At 46.5% G+C, this 18160-nt stretch overlaps 1 protein-coding gene across 10 annotated transcripts in view; it reads left to right on the top strand.

Moving 5' to 3' along the window:
• The window catches only part of LOC100113835, a 217447-nt gene that overhangs the window by 179840 nt on the left and 19447 nt on the right, over window positions 1-18160 (top strand). For all 10 annotated transcript variants that reach the window (XM_008219737.3, XM_008219736.2, XM_031928394.1 and 7 more), the window contains one exon: window positions 11893-11910. In XM_008219737.3, coding sequence (XP_008217959.1) covers window positions 11893-11910 — 18 coding nt within the window. The remainder of the gene's footprint in view (window positions 1-11892; window positions 11911-18160) is intronic.

Below are 18160 nucleotides of genomic sequence, written 5' to 3'. Positions count from 1 at the left end.
TGGTTTTATCACACTTTATTGTTGCATTCTTGTCACATTTTTATCACACTTATGTCACACGCAATTATTTCTACTAGGATCAGTTTAAAACTTTTATGGATAATTGTGAGTTTTAAAAATTTCAATAGTTCACGTTGTCAAATTGTGTTAATTTTCATTGCAAGGATTGCGCACCGTGCTATATTTCAAAAGTTTGTGCTTCGATCTTACTAGCCTCGCAGAATCCTACGTTTAATTTTCTACTGCGAGAGTATTTATTACGTGTGTATATAGGGTTTCGAATTTTACCGACATAAATATAACGACGTATTATACAACCGTGTTCGACTGTTCCACAATACGCGATCGGAATAATTCAGGCATTGAATGCGCCCGCATATGTAAATCAGTGAGTCTTCTCCAAATTTTTGGCTCATTTCTCGTTACAGGCCGCGCCCGTAACGAGAAATCGAATTCCGCGACAGCATTTCGATTCAGCGCGCGTCGATCGAGCAACGCTCTCGACTTTTAAATAATTCGCCTCGCAACGCGCTTAATCATGCAATTATCCGTGAGAGCAGCTCCCTACAAACAAACGTCGCATAGAAATGCGATGCAAAATAAATAAAACCGACACGCGACGCGCATCGCTTATCGGCAAGTAGTTCCGCGCGCGGCTGCGCCTGTAACCCAGCGCGCGCCCCGACGAGGTTAGTTTACGCAGCGACGCGCAAATCGGCTTTTCAATTCGCTCGCGAAATTTCAATTCCGCGTATTATCAGCGTGCGTTTATTTTCAAACGATTTCGCGTATGTGCAAAGCAAACTCTACCGATGCTGCCGAGGACACGGGAAAAAATGAAACGCGAGCGAGAGATGCGCGCGGCGGGCTATTCGAATTTTTTCCCGAATGTAATCAAAGCTCGCTGGCCGCGTTAATAAAGCACACGTGCGGCCTGGCGCGTATAAATAACGTCGACGGCACGTGTCATTATCTACCTCGCCGAATTACTGAGTCACATGCTCCGGCGTTATTTTTTTGTTAACGCAAACATTTTCAAGTAGCTGATGATCTATATCTTCTTCGTTTTTTTTTCTTTAATTTATTCCTATGCGAAGGAGCTCCATCAGCGCATTTAGATTTAACCGGCCGCGGAGCAGTTGAAACGAAGCATTCTAAAATCTGTTACACTCGTACTTCCTTCCACTTACGTAAAGACTCGCGTGCGCCACCTCGTGTGATTACCATAAACATCCTCCCTCGGCCGACGTTTGAAAAAAGCACACTACACAGTGGCGCACGCCGGAATAATAAGCCACTCTCTCTCTCTCTCTTACGCATTTGCAATTTAATCATTCGTGACGATATTAATTATTTATTTTAATTGGCCTCGCGGCGCTCCAAGCGTAACGATGCGACCGCTCCCTCTGCCTTTCCGCGTTACACCTGCAGTGCACTATATACGTATTCGTACTGATACAGCGCACGCGAAAAATATATGTATGCAACAGGGAGAGAGAGAGAGAGAGAGAGAGAGAGAGAGAGAGAGAGAGTCGGCCGCCGCGGATTTGCATATGTATGCGCCTTTCCTCCTTCGCTTTAACAAATGCTCGTTTATACACTGGGAGTTTTTGATTTATCTGCGAGCCCACACGGCGGGCCATTGTGTCCTTGCCGAATTTTTACGCTCCGCAGCTATACACTTGGCCCCGAAATTTACGTTATTATAACGAGAGAGTGATTTATGGTAATTATCGCAGCGGCAGCTCAGCAACACTGCGATACACGCGTATAAGAGAGCTGCGCGGCGGGCTTTTTTTCGGGGCAAACTATTATCAATTGCGAGGTGATTAACGAGGCGCTGTAAATGCTTCATGCGATGATTCTTCGGATAAAAAGTTAATTATGGTTCGACGCCCGCAATGCAGGCCGTGATATATATATATATATATATATATATATATATATATATATATATATATATATACCGGTTCGCATTTTACGCGCGGCTTCGAGTTCATTTCGTAATGACGCTGCGGTTGAAAGCTCGCATAGATACACTCTTGGACGAAAATTAATACTCAGCCTTATCTAAATAGCTCCCGCTCAGCTGGAGCGTATATAAAACAATCGTACACGAGGACGAGCTGCGATTTGTCACGTACAACCTTTTCAAAGGCGCCGCGCATGAAGCTCTTATCTCGAGCTCACAGCAGCGTCGACAAGCTCGCGCCGCAGCTCGTCTTCATTGAAAGCTCCCTCGCACTTGTATCTTCTCGTCGGGGCGGCGCACGTCGAGGAAAAAAAAACACGAAAAAGAACCGCACGGTGCGTCCGAAACGAAAAGGAGCAGCGCGCGCAACGCGCATACATATTAATAAGCGGCCGCGGCGCGATTTCACGCCTATCGCAGGCGCGCGCGACCGTGAAGATTTCCCCGAGATAACTCTCGATTTTCTTTTCTTCCCCTGCAGACACACACACATACACACGCGCGCGCGCACACACACACACTAAGAGCAACAGTAAAAAGTGGTCGGCGCTGTGTCGTTTGCATAAATGAATGCATAAACTTTCTCGCATTGATCTCTCTCGTCCCCCGTGTGTCGCGTGCGTGGGCTCTTTAATTAGCATAGATTCGTGTGTGTGTGTGTGTGTGTGTGTGTGTGTGAGCATAACAGCGGCGCGAAGTAGGGGGATTTCGCGGCGCCGGAAGTCGGCCTTAATTACATTTTCAGATTCCTTTTGGCGATACAGGCGCGTGCCGTGACTCATCACTTCTTCGGAGCGGAGCTTTTTCGCGCTTGCAGAATCTGTACAACGCCGTCGGAGTGACGACGAGAGCAGGTGTGTTATTCATCGTGTTAATAACCGGCGGGAATTAAAGGATAATATTGATTCCTTGTTATGCGCGTGTGTACGAAATAATGAACAAAGTTCAAACGTGCGAGATTGCCATTTGGTCAAACATTAGAGCGAACTTAAATACGAGTTCCGGTTGGCAGGCATTAATTTAAAATAAAATTAACCGTAGCACATGTCGAGGCCGCGGAAAGATAAACACGGCATGTTCAAAGCCGAGCACTCGCTCCCTCTCGGCAAACGCCGTCATTTACAAAGGAGGAAGCTCGCGGGTGGGGGAGAGGGCGATAATAAATCGCGAAAAAGCTCTCGCCGAGCTTTAATAAGCCAGACTCTCGATCCCTCGCTCTTTCCGCAAATCTAATTAGCGACGGGCGACTAATTAACTTTTTCCCCGGCTCGTATCAATCACGCGATTTTCTCGCGCCCACTTTGTCGCGCGCGAGCGCAGCTGGTTATTCGATTATAATTACATCGATCACTCGGCGCGCGCTTTGCCCTTTGTCGACAGGAGAGTATAGATATCAAGGTGTGTGTGGGGTGGTGGGGGGAGGGGGCAATTTCGCAGTCAACCGCGCGTCGATTCGGGGTGAGAGATTTTTACGCGGGGATGGATTTTAATGGGGCCTGACTGCAGTCGTCCGTTAGATGGGACGTGATTAAAGTGCTTCGATTCATTGCCATTTTTTAATTGTGTAACATCAGCTGGATGTGTTCGATTGAGTGTAGAAAAACGCGGTTGAACGTGGCTCAAATCAAAAGTAAATTTTCCTCCTTATTGACGCGAGAGTGGCGCAACTGATGATTTGCGAAATTTCTATCAACGCAATGGCATTGCGTTGTTTGCGCGCATTGGCTGATGAACGCGACTATCGGCGGCGAAACGAGTGAGACCGAAAAAAAGGAGCATGAATCATCCTAGGATTCGATCCTGCCTGCGATAATCCCTCGGGCAAGTAATATCATCGCGCTCCAAACAGAGTCGTCCATTGTGGGCTTGTCGCGCACTTGAAGCGTTAATGCGGCCAGGTGTGCATGCGAGCTTTTGCTTCGACCTTGGTCCCTCGGTAATCGGGTAATTGAATGCTAATGGTGGCGGAATGTTGGTCGAACTCGACCGACCAGTCTGCAAATATGCTCTGCGATGTTTAGCCACGAGAGGATCGTTGTTTGTGTTGCAAGCTCACCGAGCGCTTCGCCCCCTCTTCCTCCTCTATCCCGAATCGCGAGGCCTTTTATTCAGGGAAGCGCGCCTCGACATCTCTCTGCGCTGTCGTGCTCGGGACGAGCTCTTCGAGAGGAGGGATCGCCGATGGGAAATGGAGAATAAATAAATCATCGCAGCTCCCAGCCAGAGCTTTCCTAGACATCAACTTCTCTTCAAATTTTATCCAGCCAACAAAGCGAGATCAAGAGCCCATCCTCCGCTCAACTGCCTCACGCGGAGACACCTCGCTTCCCTTACACACACACACGCGCGCGCACGCACATACACACACACACACACACACACAGGTATAGAGACCCGCTCATGCGCGCGCGATTGTGTCATAAAGCCAGCGCGCGAGAGGCGAATGAAATAAAAGGAGCCGACGAGAGATCGAGAGAGCGACTTTGCGGACGGACAATGCGGACGCGATCGAGTGGTAGTTCCACTCGAAGCCGCGGCAGTTACGCTCGTCTGAAAGGGAACTGAAAACTCGCGGGCTCTCCGATTCCAGCAATTTGTGAAGGAGTGCGCGCTTGTGCGTTTTTCACTGGTCGATGACGACGTTCACTGATTCGTCCCTCGCTTGTCCTCTTGACGCGCTGATCCGAGTGGCATTTTCCGAAGTAAAACATTCACTCGCTAAACTCGTACATGCACACGAGGTCGGCGAAAATATTTCCGGGAAGTTCGCTCTTGGCTTTTACAGTCGCGGCGCGCCGGTATAAAAAGACAAAATATATAGATGTAAAAAGGCTGGGTATATACTTTTACCCTCCCTTTCTCCGTCGTTTTTAGAGTTCTCGGTTGACATACGTATACTTTCGACAGGCGCACGCCAAAGTTATAGCTTTCATATGTTTTCTCTTTTTCCCTCCTTTACTCCCCCGCACATACACTGCTGCTGCCCTTCCTCTCTCTCTCTCCTATCACATTTACATTTTTACTTTCTCCCAATCTCTCTTTCTCTTTTATTCGCCCCTCTTTGGCTTATTATTTTTCGAGCTGCCACCCACATACGCGACGCGTCTTCTCGCCTCGACTATGAGTTATTCATTACTCGAGAATATGGTCGAGTTAAATGAGGAAAGTTCTTGGCGAATATTTTCGGAGTATAAGTCCATATAGCTCCGGCCGCGAGAAAAATATTTAAGCCCGTTGTTTATATTTCAGCTCCCGGCTCTCGTGCATAGGCGAGGCCTCGAAAGCTCGCGCCCGCAAAATTTTTCCAGGGGCGCACCGGCAGCCAGTGGAATGTATTCTCGGGGCGTCGTCCCACGGCGATACTTCGCGGTTGATATCTTCGTCTCTGGTGGCGGCGCGCGAGGCTCGCTGCACTCTCCTAAAATTGCCGCGAGAATAACGGATCGGCCTCTATTTTTCAAATGAATCCTTAATGCCCGGAATCACTTTTCCCGCGTGTGTGGCTTCGGCTGTCGAGATGATACGAGATGATACACTCGCGCGCGCTACTTCGGAATTTTTCCGCTTTGCTATATATAGGCGAGCGCGCGTCACCGCTCGGGTATGATTTGGGACCGAGTCTTCTTCATTTTTCAGCCGCGCATCTCGATATCGCGAATTATTGGCGCTTGTGTTTTTCGAACGAAGCTCGTTATTGTTGTACTGGAGATAGACTAATGGAGCTCTTTTTTTGTTTTTATTTTTAGGAATCGGTTTCGGTTAAAAATTATTCCATCTGTGAAAGGAAAATAAAATCTTCCCGGATCGAAGCTTGGAGCTATGTGTGCGCTGTTTTTATCAATCCTATATGTATAACATGTATCAATTTAATCAAATTTTATAGACATCAATTTTTCAGATGAATTCAAGTCAAAAAAACTGCTTCACTGTTCACACGAATAACTTTGGGAACAGCTGACAACTTTAGAAATTCCTAATGCATTGAAAGGAAGTATTTTTGACTAGGAATTAATTATGAATGCATCATAATATTGCGGTTAACAATGTTTAACATTATTGCATTCCTGCATGGTTATGAATGCGATCAAAGTTTCAAGTGGTTCATACATATAGATATAGCCCCTTACAAAATTCAAGAAGTCGATTAAAATACTCGAGCACAAAATCAGTTTTATAACTCTCGAATAATCCCCCGCGTCTCTTTGAGAAAGCAGACAAAGTTGGCAGCGGCTATTTATGGTATACATAAAGAACCTTCCCGCGCTAATGCGAACGACGAGAAAAATGGTCCCACGCCGTAATATCGTTATCGCCGTTATCAAGGACTCATCAGGCTCGGGCGAAACGCAGCGTTCGTTACACCTTGTGCGCGCCGATCGGAGCCATGCATATACCCACACACGCGCTCGGTCAGCCCCCGCGCGCTCAATTTCCCGCGAAAACAGAGCGCTCGGTGCAGATTTGCAGATAAAGAGAAAAAATAGCGGGGACGAACAAAGCTCGCACTCGAAAATCGGAGGGACGCTGGCCAAAACGAAAATGAGAGAGCGCAAGATTAAAGCGGAGTATACGAGATAGAAAGGAAAAAATTTGATGAAAGATAAAAGTGCGTATGCGCGCGCTGCACGGCGGCAAAGGAATAGCGCGCGGAGGTACAAATGGAAGTAGATAAAGAGGGAGAGGCGCAAACACACGCGGGAACACAGGGTTTATCCGGACACGGTAATAACCATTAAAATGTTATAACGCCCCTCTAATGACCGCTCGACTCGACCCTTTGTTATTCCCTCTCGCTCTCTCCCGCGCGCGCGCGCTCGCGCTCGCGATAACTGCCGGTATTGTCGGCCACTTTATTATTAAACGAAACGCCGCGCTAACGTGATTAAAGGAGTCGCTCTCATTTTTCCCGCGCTTTTCGCCTCCGACAAACAATGCCGCCTCTCTCCCTCCCCTCTCTCGTTCTCTGTGTGCGATCGATGTTTACGTCCGATTGGACGGCGTGGCGGGCGTGTAGATTTACACTTGATTTTGGCAATTTGGGGATCGAGCTCTCTTTCTCTCTTTCTCTCGCGCGCGTGTCCAGAAATATTCAAACTATCCTCTTGCGCCGCTGGAAATTTATCAACTTTCATTCGCTCGCACGCACGTAAGATGCTTCGCCGAGTCAGTTTCGAGCCGGTTCGGAATACTTTGCAACTCCTCGCAGTAGAGCTATTCCGACACGGTCAGACGCGCACGACGGAGTCGAAGAAGGCAGAAAAGAACGCATGGCTTTCATCAAGGACTGATGATGCACATCCCCAGCGGCTCGCATCCCTCCCTCCCTCCTGCAATTTTCACTCGATTTCCCTGCAGCTCTTGCCTCTCTTCTTTCTCTTTCTCCGGGGCATCAGAATCCATTTTCGCCCGGCGGAGAGCGAGAGGGAGGTGGGAGCTCGCAGTGTAACGTACCTCGCGCGCGGCTCTGATAAATCTGGCCGTATTCTCGCGAACTGCCACGCGCCCCGGCGTCGCGGCAATTTGTCATGATTTAAGTACGAGATTACGCCGCGGAGCATTTATTATGCGCGCTGCTGCCTTCCTGCTCTCTCTCTCTCTCTCTCTCTCTCTCTCTCTCTCTCTCTCTCTCTCTCTCTCTCTCTCTCTCTCTTCTCCCGCTCTGTCTCGAGCTGCGCTTCTTCGGGCTCGACTACCGCCTACGTAAGTCGCGAGATGCTCTTATAAGGACTTCATTAGAGAACAATACCAGGTAGAGAGAGAGAGGGAGCTTTCTTTTTCGGAATCATCCCTGTTTTCCACGACTACTGGGGAGTCACGGGGATTGGTTTTTCGTTCCGTACTTTTTATTGGAGGGAGCTAATTTCAGGTAAAAAATTGGTGCTTCGTTTACAAGGGATGTGCGGTGTTTTTGAAAAATATAAAAACGTATTGTTTCTTTCTATGGATCTGCGTATTGTTTCTCTTGCTTTGCTTATCTGATAGTTGATGTTTTACGAGGCTTTGCCGATTTTTACAAGACATGGATTCTGAATGTTCTGTACATGATATACAGTGTTGGTACCGAAGGTCCAAACATCGTATCTGTGCAAAATTCTGCATCAAACAAATAACTTATCAGAGATTTTAAACATTCGATGCTACATCCCGCGAATAGCTTCGTTTTGTTCTGCACCAACCGACATGGACTTTTTTATGGCTGGGAGTCAAAAATGACTTGGAGCAAACCGGGTCGTGATACGGTACAGCTCAGCATATAGATTTAATACACATATCCAGATGGTGCTATGGCCAAGTTATTTGCTGCTTCTTACAATGTCACAAAAGTATCGAATTATATGGTATTGTATACGCGCACTGCAAGACAATCGACACACCATCCATACGACGTTACTCAAACGAATTTCTAGAACAATTCCAAAATTGTTCCACACCTACATTTTATTTATACGAGTACATGAGAAATGGCAATACTATATTCTAAATCAACGAATCCAAGACGCAGAGAAGTCACCAGCACAGAAAATACACATTATTGTCTTATGGGTGTAGTCTATAGCTTTAGGGTAATGCAGTTAAAGCTAAATGCCGACATTTTTGCATGAAAGGAGCCTATTTGAACAAAATCTAGTTATTATCTCGATTTTCGCGAAAACTGGCGAACTTATGTTATTTATTTAATTTTACCATCCATGAATAAATGCCTAAATAAGGCTTGCTGGTAGAGGCAAACAGCGTTGCCTTTACATAGGGATGGTATACAATAAAACTTATAAGCTGACAAAAAAATAAACTTACACAAAACTCCACATGTATACAATGTTCTATTATAGAAACTTACAGTCTATTCTTCATTGTGCTCGGTGCTAAAAGTCACAGCGAAGAAAATACTATCAAAGTTTTCATAAGAGAACATTATCAGCCACAGATTTCAATTGACACTCTTTATTGATTAGATAAAAAAAAAAGTTTCAGCATATTGAAAACATTATTTTCTAACAGAGATCAATCAATACATAGTACGATTTTAAGTTATTAACACTCCGGCAAAGGCACAAATTCACGAATGCGCTGCGGGAATATTTGAGCCCCCTCTATCTTTAGTATATAATAGTATGAATGATTAATTTTCCCAGCTTTTGAATGGTTTCGCGTTTAAAACCGTTCCTCCAGAGCGAATCAGTCAAGTCACACAACGCAATTATACAAGAACCCAGCTTGTTTTACATTTCACGTCGACGCCGGCGTGGAGGCAACGATGATTTCATAAACACTCGGCTGTGCGCTGCGAGGAAAATGTATGCTAAAGAGAAAGCATTCTCCCTTGGCGCAAGCTTATCGTCGGAAAATAAAAATCTCCCGCCCTTAAGAAAATTTCTCATCATCCCTCCTGGCGGTGCACGCGTATATGTATACATATATAGTGTACACGCGCCTCTCTGTACCCGAGAATCCCGATCCTCGACTCCTAAAAAAGGCTTAACTCTTAATTTATTCCCGCGCGCCTCTGCCTCTGGATCGTAACCTTCGGATCGCAAATAAAAATTCCATCTATTTTCGCTTTCTTATCACTCCTCGCGGCGGCGGATATTTTCCCGCGCGCTCGCACGTACACGCAGCTTTCTCATTTACTTTCCCGCTCTCCCACTATCTCTCCTTCTCGCCTCGTCTTTGTCTGGCCCTACGATTTCTTTTTTTCCTCTCCTTTTCAATGTAAATGTAATCTTTCTGTTTATCTTTTCCGGGACATTCGGCTTCCTATGTTTTTTCAGCCGACTTTCGTCGCGCGTCCTTTTTTTCTCTCGCTCTCTCCTTTCGACTGTTATGCTTATTTTCAGGCGCCAGAAAGACTCCGTCTCGCTCTTTCTCTTCCTCACTTTCTCTCTCCCTCGCATGCGCGGCGCCTTGCTTTATCTCGTGCGGCGCCGCCGGTGTAAATTTATTCAAATTCTCGTTTACCCCTCTAATTTCGGTCCTTCTTTACGCGCTCATCCTTCCCGGTCGCTTTTTTGGAAATGAAAAATTGTTGAATTTTTCCGCGCGCGCAATTTTGTTTTTAATTGAAACGAATAAAATAGCACCACGGGCGCAAAGCTGATTCTCCGAATTACAATATGGCTCGTAGCGGCTTTTTGATTTTCTAGAAACGGGGTCTTTTTGAATGTGGAAGGAGGCTACACAAGGCGATTCCGCGTCGAATTGAAAGTTAAGCTGAAAAAGGTTTTAATCAAGCTGTATTTTTTCTCTTTGCGGAAAACAAGCCATCATGGAGCTAGCGGAAAATTGAATTTCGCCTTTTGATTTCTCGGCAAAACGGAGAATCCGCGCATGCAAAGCTATAAGAAAATCTGCGTAGGCTTTTCTGAGTACAAACGCTTTGAAAAATGTTTACTGACACGCGTTCGTTTGTGCAGAAATAGATTCAATTATAAAAATCAAAATCGTTCGTGAATTAACGATCGCACACGTATACGCTACTGGCCAGCTCGAATGCATAAGGCCAAGCTCGATTATATATCCGTCGTCAGCTTCTGCGAACGAAGCCATCATCGGCTCTTGAAAAATCGTCGCCATCTGCATACGCGGTCACTCCCCTTTCACATCAGCGGAAAGCAGCAGTCGGCTCTAAATCAAAATCAAAATCGCTCCTCGCCAGCCACACATCTCTTCTCAGAAAAGCAGCGGCGGCGGCGTCGTCGTTACCTTCTCGCGGCTGCCGAGGATTAACCCGGGGAGCACGTGCCCCGGGGACAGCGCTCTCCACTCTCGCGGCTGAGTGCCCGGAGAATCACGTTTTTAGAGAGAAAGCGACGACGATGAGCCGCCGTCGGCCGAACGCGCAAATGAGAGCTTTATACGAGTGCCACTCGAGCGCGACCTCGTGTCAGCGTGTGTGTGTGCGTGGCTGGAGAAGCAGCAGGTTATACACGGGGTGCGGGGGGTATAATCCTTCTGGAGGGGCTTGCGAACGCGCCAAGACGAAGGAGGCGCGAGGAAGAGAGAAGCTTGAGAGGTGCCGCGAGATGTCCTTGGTGATCTTTGCTGTGCGGGTTTCTAAGTCTGCGAGTGGAAATTGTGGACTGCGGGGACGAGATGAGGCTGGTGGTTCCACGTTTTTTACTTGGCATTGTCATGTGAATGAGGAAGGTTCGCAATGATATGCATCGATTCAAAATTTAAACATTTCGTAATATGTAGATGCGCGCGCGCGCTCGACTTTCGAGTGACATTCACTTGAAAGCCATTGAATGGATGTAAAATAAAACTTTAATATAATCATCTTATTTTCGAATAAGTATATACTAGTGAGCTAATTCTGGCTTACTTGCTGAACTTTAATACTTGACATTTTCAAAACTGATTTTAGTACATTTATTAATATTGCGTATTAACAAGAAAACACAAATATAATAGTTTACGTTTTATAAACAAACAAATATATCACAAAGACTTTACTCTAACTCTATTTGATTACTTCAATTTTTATATAGCAAAATATCTAGTGTTATGCACTCTCCTCTACCTAGCTCATTGAACCCCAGTTCTAAAGCAGAAATCGTTTAAATTAGATGCGTAACCCGTCTTGATTAGCTGATAACGAAGTCAGAAGAACATGTATATTCAAATTTACGTATTTAAGTATGTTATACTTCATAATTGTAATAAATTCTTGTATTTAAATTACAATAAGAATATATAAGAAAAATGAGAAAAGGGATGTTTAATTTTACGTATTAATCAATGTTCTACTTGGTAATTTAAGTAATAAATTCTTGTATGATATCATCGCAATAAACTTACAACTTTCCTTGCTAGTTTGTACACGATTGTTTTTTACGAGACAAAGAAACTCGTTGAAATCAATTAAAAATCTATTTTCCACAACCTGACCACGCTAACGCCTGTTTTTCTCTCTTTTCCAGGGATTACTACTACGACAGGTGAGTCCGATTTCCTCCTCAAACCAGCCGCCGTAAGTATGACAGAAAACACTTCAACGAACCCCCACATCGAGCGGGAAAAAGCTTCCCGTAATGAGCATCGGGAGCATTGTAAGCAGGGGACGAATCGAAAAGGGCGCAATAGCCTCGCGATTAAAATTCAGCCGAGAGCTAATCGGCCCCCATAATACAATAAACTCGCGCATAATCGTTCGAGGCGGAAGTTCCGAATCGGCGCGTAACCGTATAATCTCCACGCTCCACGAGAGAACGAACCGAACTCTCCTCCCGACGAGCTATGCTATATCCGCGAGAGGGAGAGTATCCCCGAGGGCGAAAAATATTCGCCGATTAGTCGAGGGGCTATATAGGAATGACTTCGATCTCCTCGAGATTATCCCCTTCTTGAGCAAAAGTAAACGACGAGTTGATTTTTCCGAGCGCCCGGCTGTAAGTATCGATGTGACGCAGCACAGTGACGCAGCGCATTTCGAGCCCCGACCCGCGGCGCGTAAATTTGTAAAACACTCGTCGAATTCACGCAGCGCGCATCCCGGCACGGGTCAATGACAACGGTAATGACAATGGCTCTCCGCGTATATACACGGAGGGCGAGCGGAGAGAGGGAGAAAGCGAGCAAAGGAGATAGAAGCTGCTCCTGCGCGCAAGCCGTTGGAAATTCAATTAAGTTTAATGGGAGAGATCGAGGGGGAGAAGCTCTCTCCCTCTCTCTTACTCCGGGTGTACGGGGGAAAAGGAGCGAGGGCCACTGAATAAATGGATGCTTGACACTGTGATTCCGCGCAATGAAGATCGAGAAATTAGAAGGGATAAAAATAAAGGAGCCGCCGCTCTCTCTTTCCTCTCTCTCTCTCTCTCTCTCTCTCTCTCTCTCTCTCTCTCTCTCTCTCTCTCTCTCTCTCTCTCTCTCTCTCTCTCTCTCTCTCTCTCTTATTCTCTCCGGTTATTTGCATTTTATTGTCCGCGCACTAGCTTGCGTTTTTTCGCCGTCCTCCACATCAGCGGAGAGAACAAATTCGAAATTGATCGCGCCTCGAGATATACATCCGAGCATCATAAGAGATAGAGCCTTATGCGCACACGCAGGACTTTAATTTCGGTCTTTTTAGCAGATTTTCCTCGCCGCGCAACTCATTCCTCTCGGCGCTCGTTTTGTTCCGTTTTCGGCCCGGCGCGCAAGTTTTTTTCGTCTTCGTTTTTTGCGCTTCTCCTTTTCCTCGCGCGCTGCATTTTGTTTCTCGCCGGGGAGAACGGTTGGCTAGGCCGGTCACGCAGGCTCCTCCTGAATTGCGACAATTAAAGCAAAAGAAGAAGCCGCCGCTGCGCATTGCGCATGCATACTAAATTATCCTCGGATTTGTATGTGCGAGCCACCGACTTTCTTCTCTCTCTCTCTCTCTCTCTCTCTCTCTCTCTCTCTCTCTCTCTCTCTCTCTCTCGGTGTGCGCCGCCGCCGCCGTATTCTCTTTTACTGCCTCCTTCGTTTGGCCCAGCGCGTTTTATTTATTTCTCGTTGGAGACTTTTTTCGCTGTTTCTCGCTTTGTTTGCTCCTTCGCTGCTCTTTTTTCCCGAGTCCTTCTGCCGAGCGGTCGCTTATTCGTTTTTTTTTTCTCGCGCCCGGCGCGGCCTGCTTTGTTTGAGCTATAAATTTCTATGATTTTCCATGAACTCGAGAGATTCAAAGGACCTTAATTCGCTCCGGATTATGCGATATTCCATATCGGAGTTGGGTGTGACTTTTTCATTATGTGTGTCGTCGTCATTCATTCGATACCCCGTGTCAAGGGGATAGATGCACCTATAAAATTGTTGTTTTTCTATTCTTGCATTTATCTTGAATTTTTTTTATGTACATGTGAGGAAATCCAGAAAAATTATTCAGTTAGCGCACACAGGTCAATTAAAAAATAATAATAATGATGATCTCGCAAAATCAGCTTGGCACCATCTTCTAAACCATTTGAATTCAACCGTGGTTGGTTGAAAATGGTTGCTCGGTGCAAAGTTGTCTGTGATTGAAAAAAGCAAAAAGCTTGCGGTCCGTCCTTTCATTCGATTACCACACACACACACACACACACACACACCACGCATGGTTTCCTACACACATTGTGCTACCGTTGCACATCGCGGCTATGGCTTTCTACTGGCAAAAAAATGGAATTACGACGATAGATAGAGCGTCAGAGACGAAGCTATAGCGTCAGGCTGGAGCTATACCCGCTGCAGGTGGCGAATCAACGTCGCAGGCGCGCATAATTTTGCTTCGTCGTCTGCAGCGCGTAAAACAGCCTCTCTGCGCAGCTACCGCCTAATTCGCCGGGCAAACGTGCGGAGTCTCGAGTCTCTCGTACATATAAGCGGAATATTCAAACGTCGCTGAATAAACCTTTCAAGACCGCCTCGAATTCTACTTGCACACGAGTACCTGCGTGTCAGTGTGTCTGCGTGTGTGTGTGTGAGCTTAAAAACGTACAGTATAACCGTTGAGGCTCTCTTTATATTTCTAACGGATGAAGTGCGGTCCTTTTGAAAATATTCCTTGGAATTATTTCGCTGTAATATATGCTACGCCATGTTGGTCGACGAAATTTTAATATGTTTGCATTGTTAGAGTATTATTTGCGGAGTTATAGGCGCCTTAAGAAAATATTCGGAGCATTATTAATCATCTCTTTAACGATTATGATAAATTTAATTTTTTCAAAAACTCATCCTTCGTTGTTTTTCTTTTGTAATACGCATCAATTTTTTGGCGTATAAAGAAAGCAACAATCATTCGCTACATGATTGCTTTTTGAATTTACAAAATTTGTTTTGAAAAACACACGAGGATCGTCATTTTTAGTAAAATTTGCCAGTTTTAATAATGCGAACGCGCCTTTTTTGAAAAATCCTTGAAAATAGTCGGCTATAGAAAGGCAAATCATGAAAAAAGAAAAAAATTATTTTGCTAGTGGAAAGCTTTTTACCTTAACGACCACTTTTTTTCTAACCGAAGCTCTTTTCCTCCACTACAATCGATCATGTAGAAGTATTCATTTACTGTTTGCACCCTCAGACATTCAGACATAAAGTATGCATTATACGCCGTTGAACAATGACTACTTTCCGATGAATTCAAATAACCGAGGAAGCAGTGTTACGTGACACTCTTCTCGTGTTCCACTATATAGTCCTTCTAAAATTTGCACGATGTAATAAACAAAATAGAAATATCAACCATAAAATATACGGTATAAAATACCATAAAATTACTGGTTTAAAAACATCTCCTCAATATATGTAGATATAGGTACGGCAATGATTCCGTATTTCGAGTATAATCCTCGAAAAGATTGTCGATTGAGCCTCGAAGCGTAAACGTATGGCGAGCGAAGTGGACGCAGAATCTAATAGCGGCAGCAAACATCAGCTGATCCGCGCGCGCGGCATCGTGCGGGCCCCGAGACTGTAACACGCGGCGTCGGCGGCAGCCTCGGTGTGTCGCGTTAATCAGGGACATCCGTCCCCCAAGACATTGCTTTGTGATCCGGGGGATTTGGCCGGAGATACTGCGCGGGCCGCAATCTGAACTCGGCCGACACGTCCGCAGCCGGCGTAATCCCAACGACACATATTAAGTGCACGGATCGCCGAATGACCCGACAACTGTGCGCGCCCCCGGCCTCCGACCTCCTCTATATATAGCTGCGCGTGCGTATATCGTTGATTAGCATAAACATTGTGCGGGATTTCAAGTTGAATTACGAGCTCGCGTGCGTGCGGCTGATGCGATGGAATGCGGCGAATATGGAACTCGCGCTCTCATTCTCAGCTTTTTTTGACAATCACGTATCCTCCGTTTAATTTACAGCCGAAAATGCGAGCTTTCGCCAAAACGAGCTGTTGCACATACTAGCGAGCCCCGTATAGCAGGAGCGACGGGTTATTCTCATCAATAGCTAATGCGCGCCGGTATATATTGTTAGAGTACCGCTGAATGATTTATAAAACCCGCGACGCTGGCATCAGGCAAGACTTTCTCAGGAGTATATGCAGAAGTATATGCAGTCTGTTATATACGTATGATGTCGGGTCTAATTTCTCTTCAATCGATTCATGGCGCGGGTTGAATTTTTCAAGAATCCACGAAAACTTTTCCTCGTCGTGTATGCGAGGTGCGTACAGCCGGTGGCCAAGCGAGGGGCAAAAAAACCATGAAAATTCCAAAAGCCAATTTCGAAAGCCCGACGTACTCGTCCTCTTAATATTCATTCGGAATGCATCGCCGAGCAGTTATTATTACAAGCCTCGGCGTAACGCACTCGATTAATAACCCAGAGCCTCTCTCACTCTGGAACTGCTCGCTTTTATCCTCCGGCCGCGCGCGCTGTGTATTCCCCCGTTTCATTCCCGCCGCTAATCAAATAAAATCGCATCAAACGCGCCGCTGCGCGAGCCGGCCGCTTATAAATAATACACGCGGCGTATCAGCCCTCGCTTCCCAATTACTCCCTCGTTACACGGCTGCTCTCGAAATGCTCCTCTGCGCGCGTGCAGTGTATATATTCGTCGATATTCAAAAGGTCTGGCTCTGTAAGACAACCGATTCTCGGCTCGCAAGCGCTCCTGTTCCCGAAATAATTAGAGGCCCCGTCGTTCTTCCCTCTCGGCCTCTGCGACGGCAACAGCTGGCAACAACGCGCGTATCGAGTTGCGGCCGTCGCGGCTCGGCGGCCTCTAATTTTGAATGACGTTTGTAAACGCACGGGAGAGGGTCGGGCCGCCCCGATGGGAAATCGCCGCCGCCTGGGCGCGATGTCGTCAGGGCAACTCGAAGCCTCTTGATCGTATTATGCGACGCCGCCGCTGCTGCAGCGCGGCTCCGATCATCAGGGCGTAATTAGGAGCTCTCTGTGATTCGCGGATAGCTGCAGCGAGAGGTGACACGCTGTAACGCGAGACGTTTTCGAAGCTGGCGTGGACAGCCCGATGCTAATTATCTGTTGCCATGGCGCCGACATTTTCAAAGAGGAGAGAGCTTATCGGACACCTTGAAGGCCTGAAGTTGAGCAAAAAATAAAAAAATAACTTTCTAGACTTTGTAACCGTAACGAGAGCTTTCGAAGCAGCAGCCGTATCTTTTTGCATAGCGATCGACGTGGTTATCCAGTAACGAAGTGTAAAGCTGCTCTCTGTACGGCAGTTGGAGTGATTCGCAGAAAATTGTATTAATGAGCGGTATGACGGGACGATGTAATAGCCCAATTATTAATTCTCCAATAGCGGCTTCTCGATTCTCCATGGTCCAACCAATCTTGTCTGTATTCACTGCAGTTAAAATTCCAGCTCGATCTATTACCATCCGATCCCGAATTCGCCTCCTTATAATCAAGAGAGCAATTGTTTAGCGTCACGATTGAGCCGTGACAAAAGCTCCCGATCATCGACGTAAATTTGAAGCATTCGCAAGCAGAAACGAGGCGGCAAAGCGAGTACACCGCGGGCCACAGAGTTGGAGAAAGAGCTGCGGACGAGAGCGACTGACAGACGGCCGTAATCAGTATTGCAAACGAGATTCCGAGAGCTGCAACTGCTGCTCGGGATTTGTAACGCATTGTGTGCCGTCGTCGTAATCAAGGCGCGAATATACCACCGCATCATCCGCTCGCGCGTCCACTTCGCAGCCAACTAGGTACGCGAGCTGGAGAGAGAGAGAGAGAGGGGGGGGGGGGATTAGCGACAACGAGCTGCTACCGCTGTACAGCCTGATGCTACTCGGATGAATAAGTCGGAGGACGCGGGGAACATTATTTTTTTCATGTAGGTGACTGCATTTTTTTGGAGCTTTTGAGCTATGTACGCACTGAACTTGCGAGGTATCGAAGATTACCCGAGTTCGCGTTGTAAGAGAAATCGATCACTTTGAAAATTTAAAACTCGACACTTGTACACATACCCGGGATAAAAAGTGAGGTATAGTGAACCCTATACTCGATAATTGCTACATCCAACAGAGCTATTAGCCCCGAGAAGCCGAGAAAGCGCTAATTAAACTCAACTTGCCTGACTCTTATCACATTCTCAAATTTCATGGAGAGCCACTAGCTCGCGCTTGCGGACATCGCCTCTCTCGCTCTATCTCTCTCGGGCGATAAATTAGCCTGCACGTCGCCGTCGTCGCGGAGGTGAGGAGGGGGGGGGGGCTCGCATGAGAGAGAGAGAGAGAGAGAGAGAGAGAGAGAG

This window comes from Nasonia vitripennis, assembly GCF_009193385.2.
Source record: "Nasonia vitripennis strain AsymCx chromosome 4 unlocalized genomic scaffold, Nvit_psr_1.1 chr4_random0006, whole genome shotgun sequence".
NCBI lineage: Eukaryota > Metazoa > Arthropoda > Insecta > Hymenoptera > Pteromalidae > Nasonia > Nasonia vitripennis.
The sequence above is the reverse complement of the archived record's forward strand: the minus strand, read 5'-3'. Positions and strand labels throughout refer to the sequence as shown.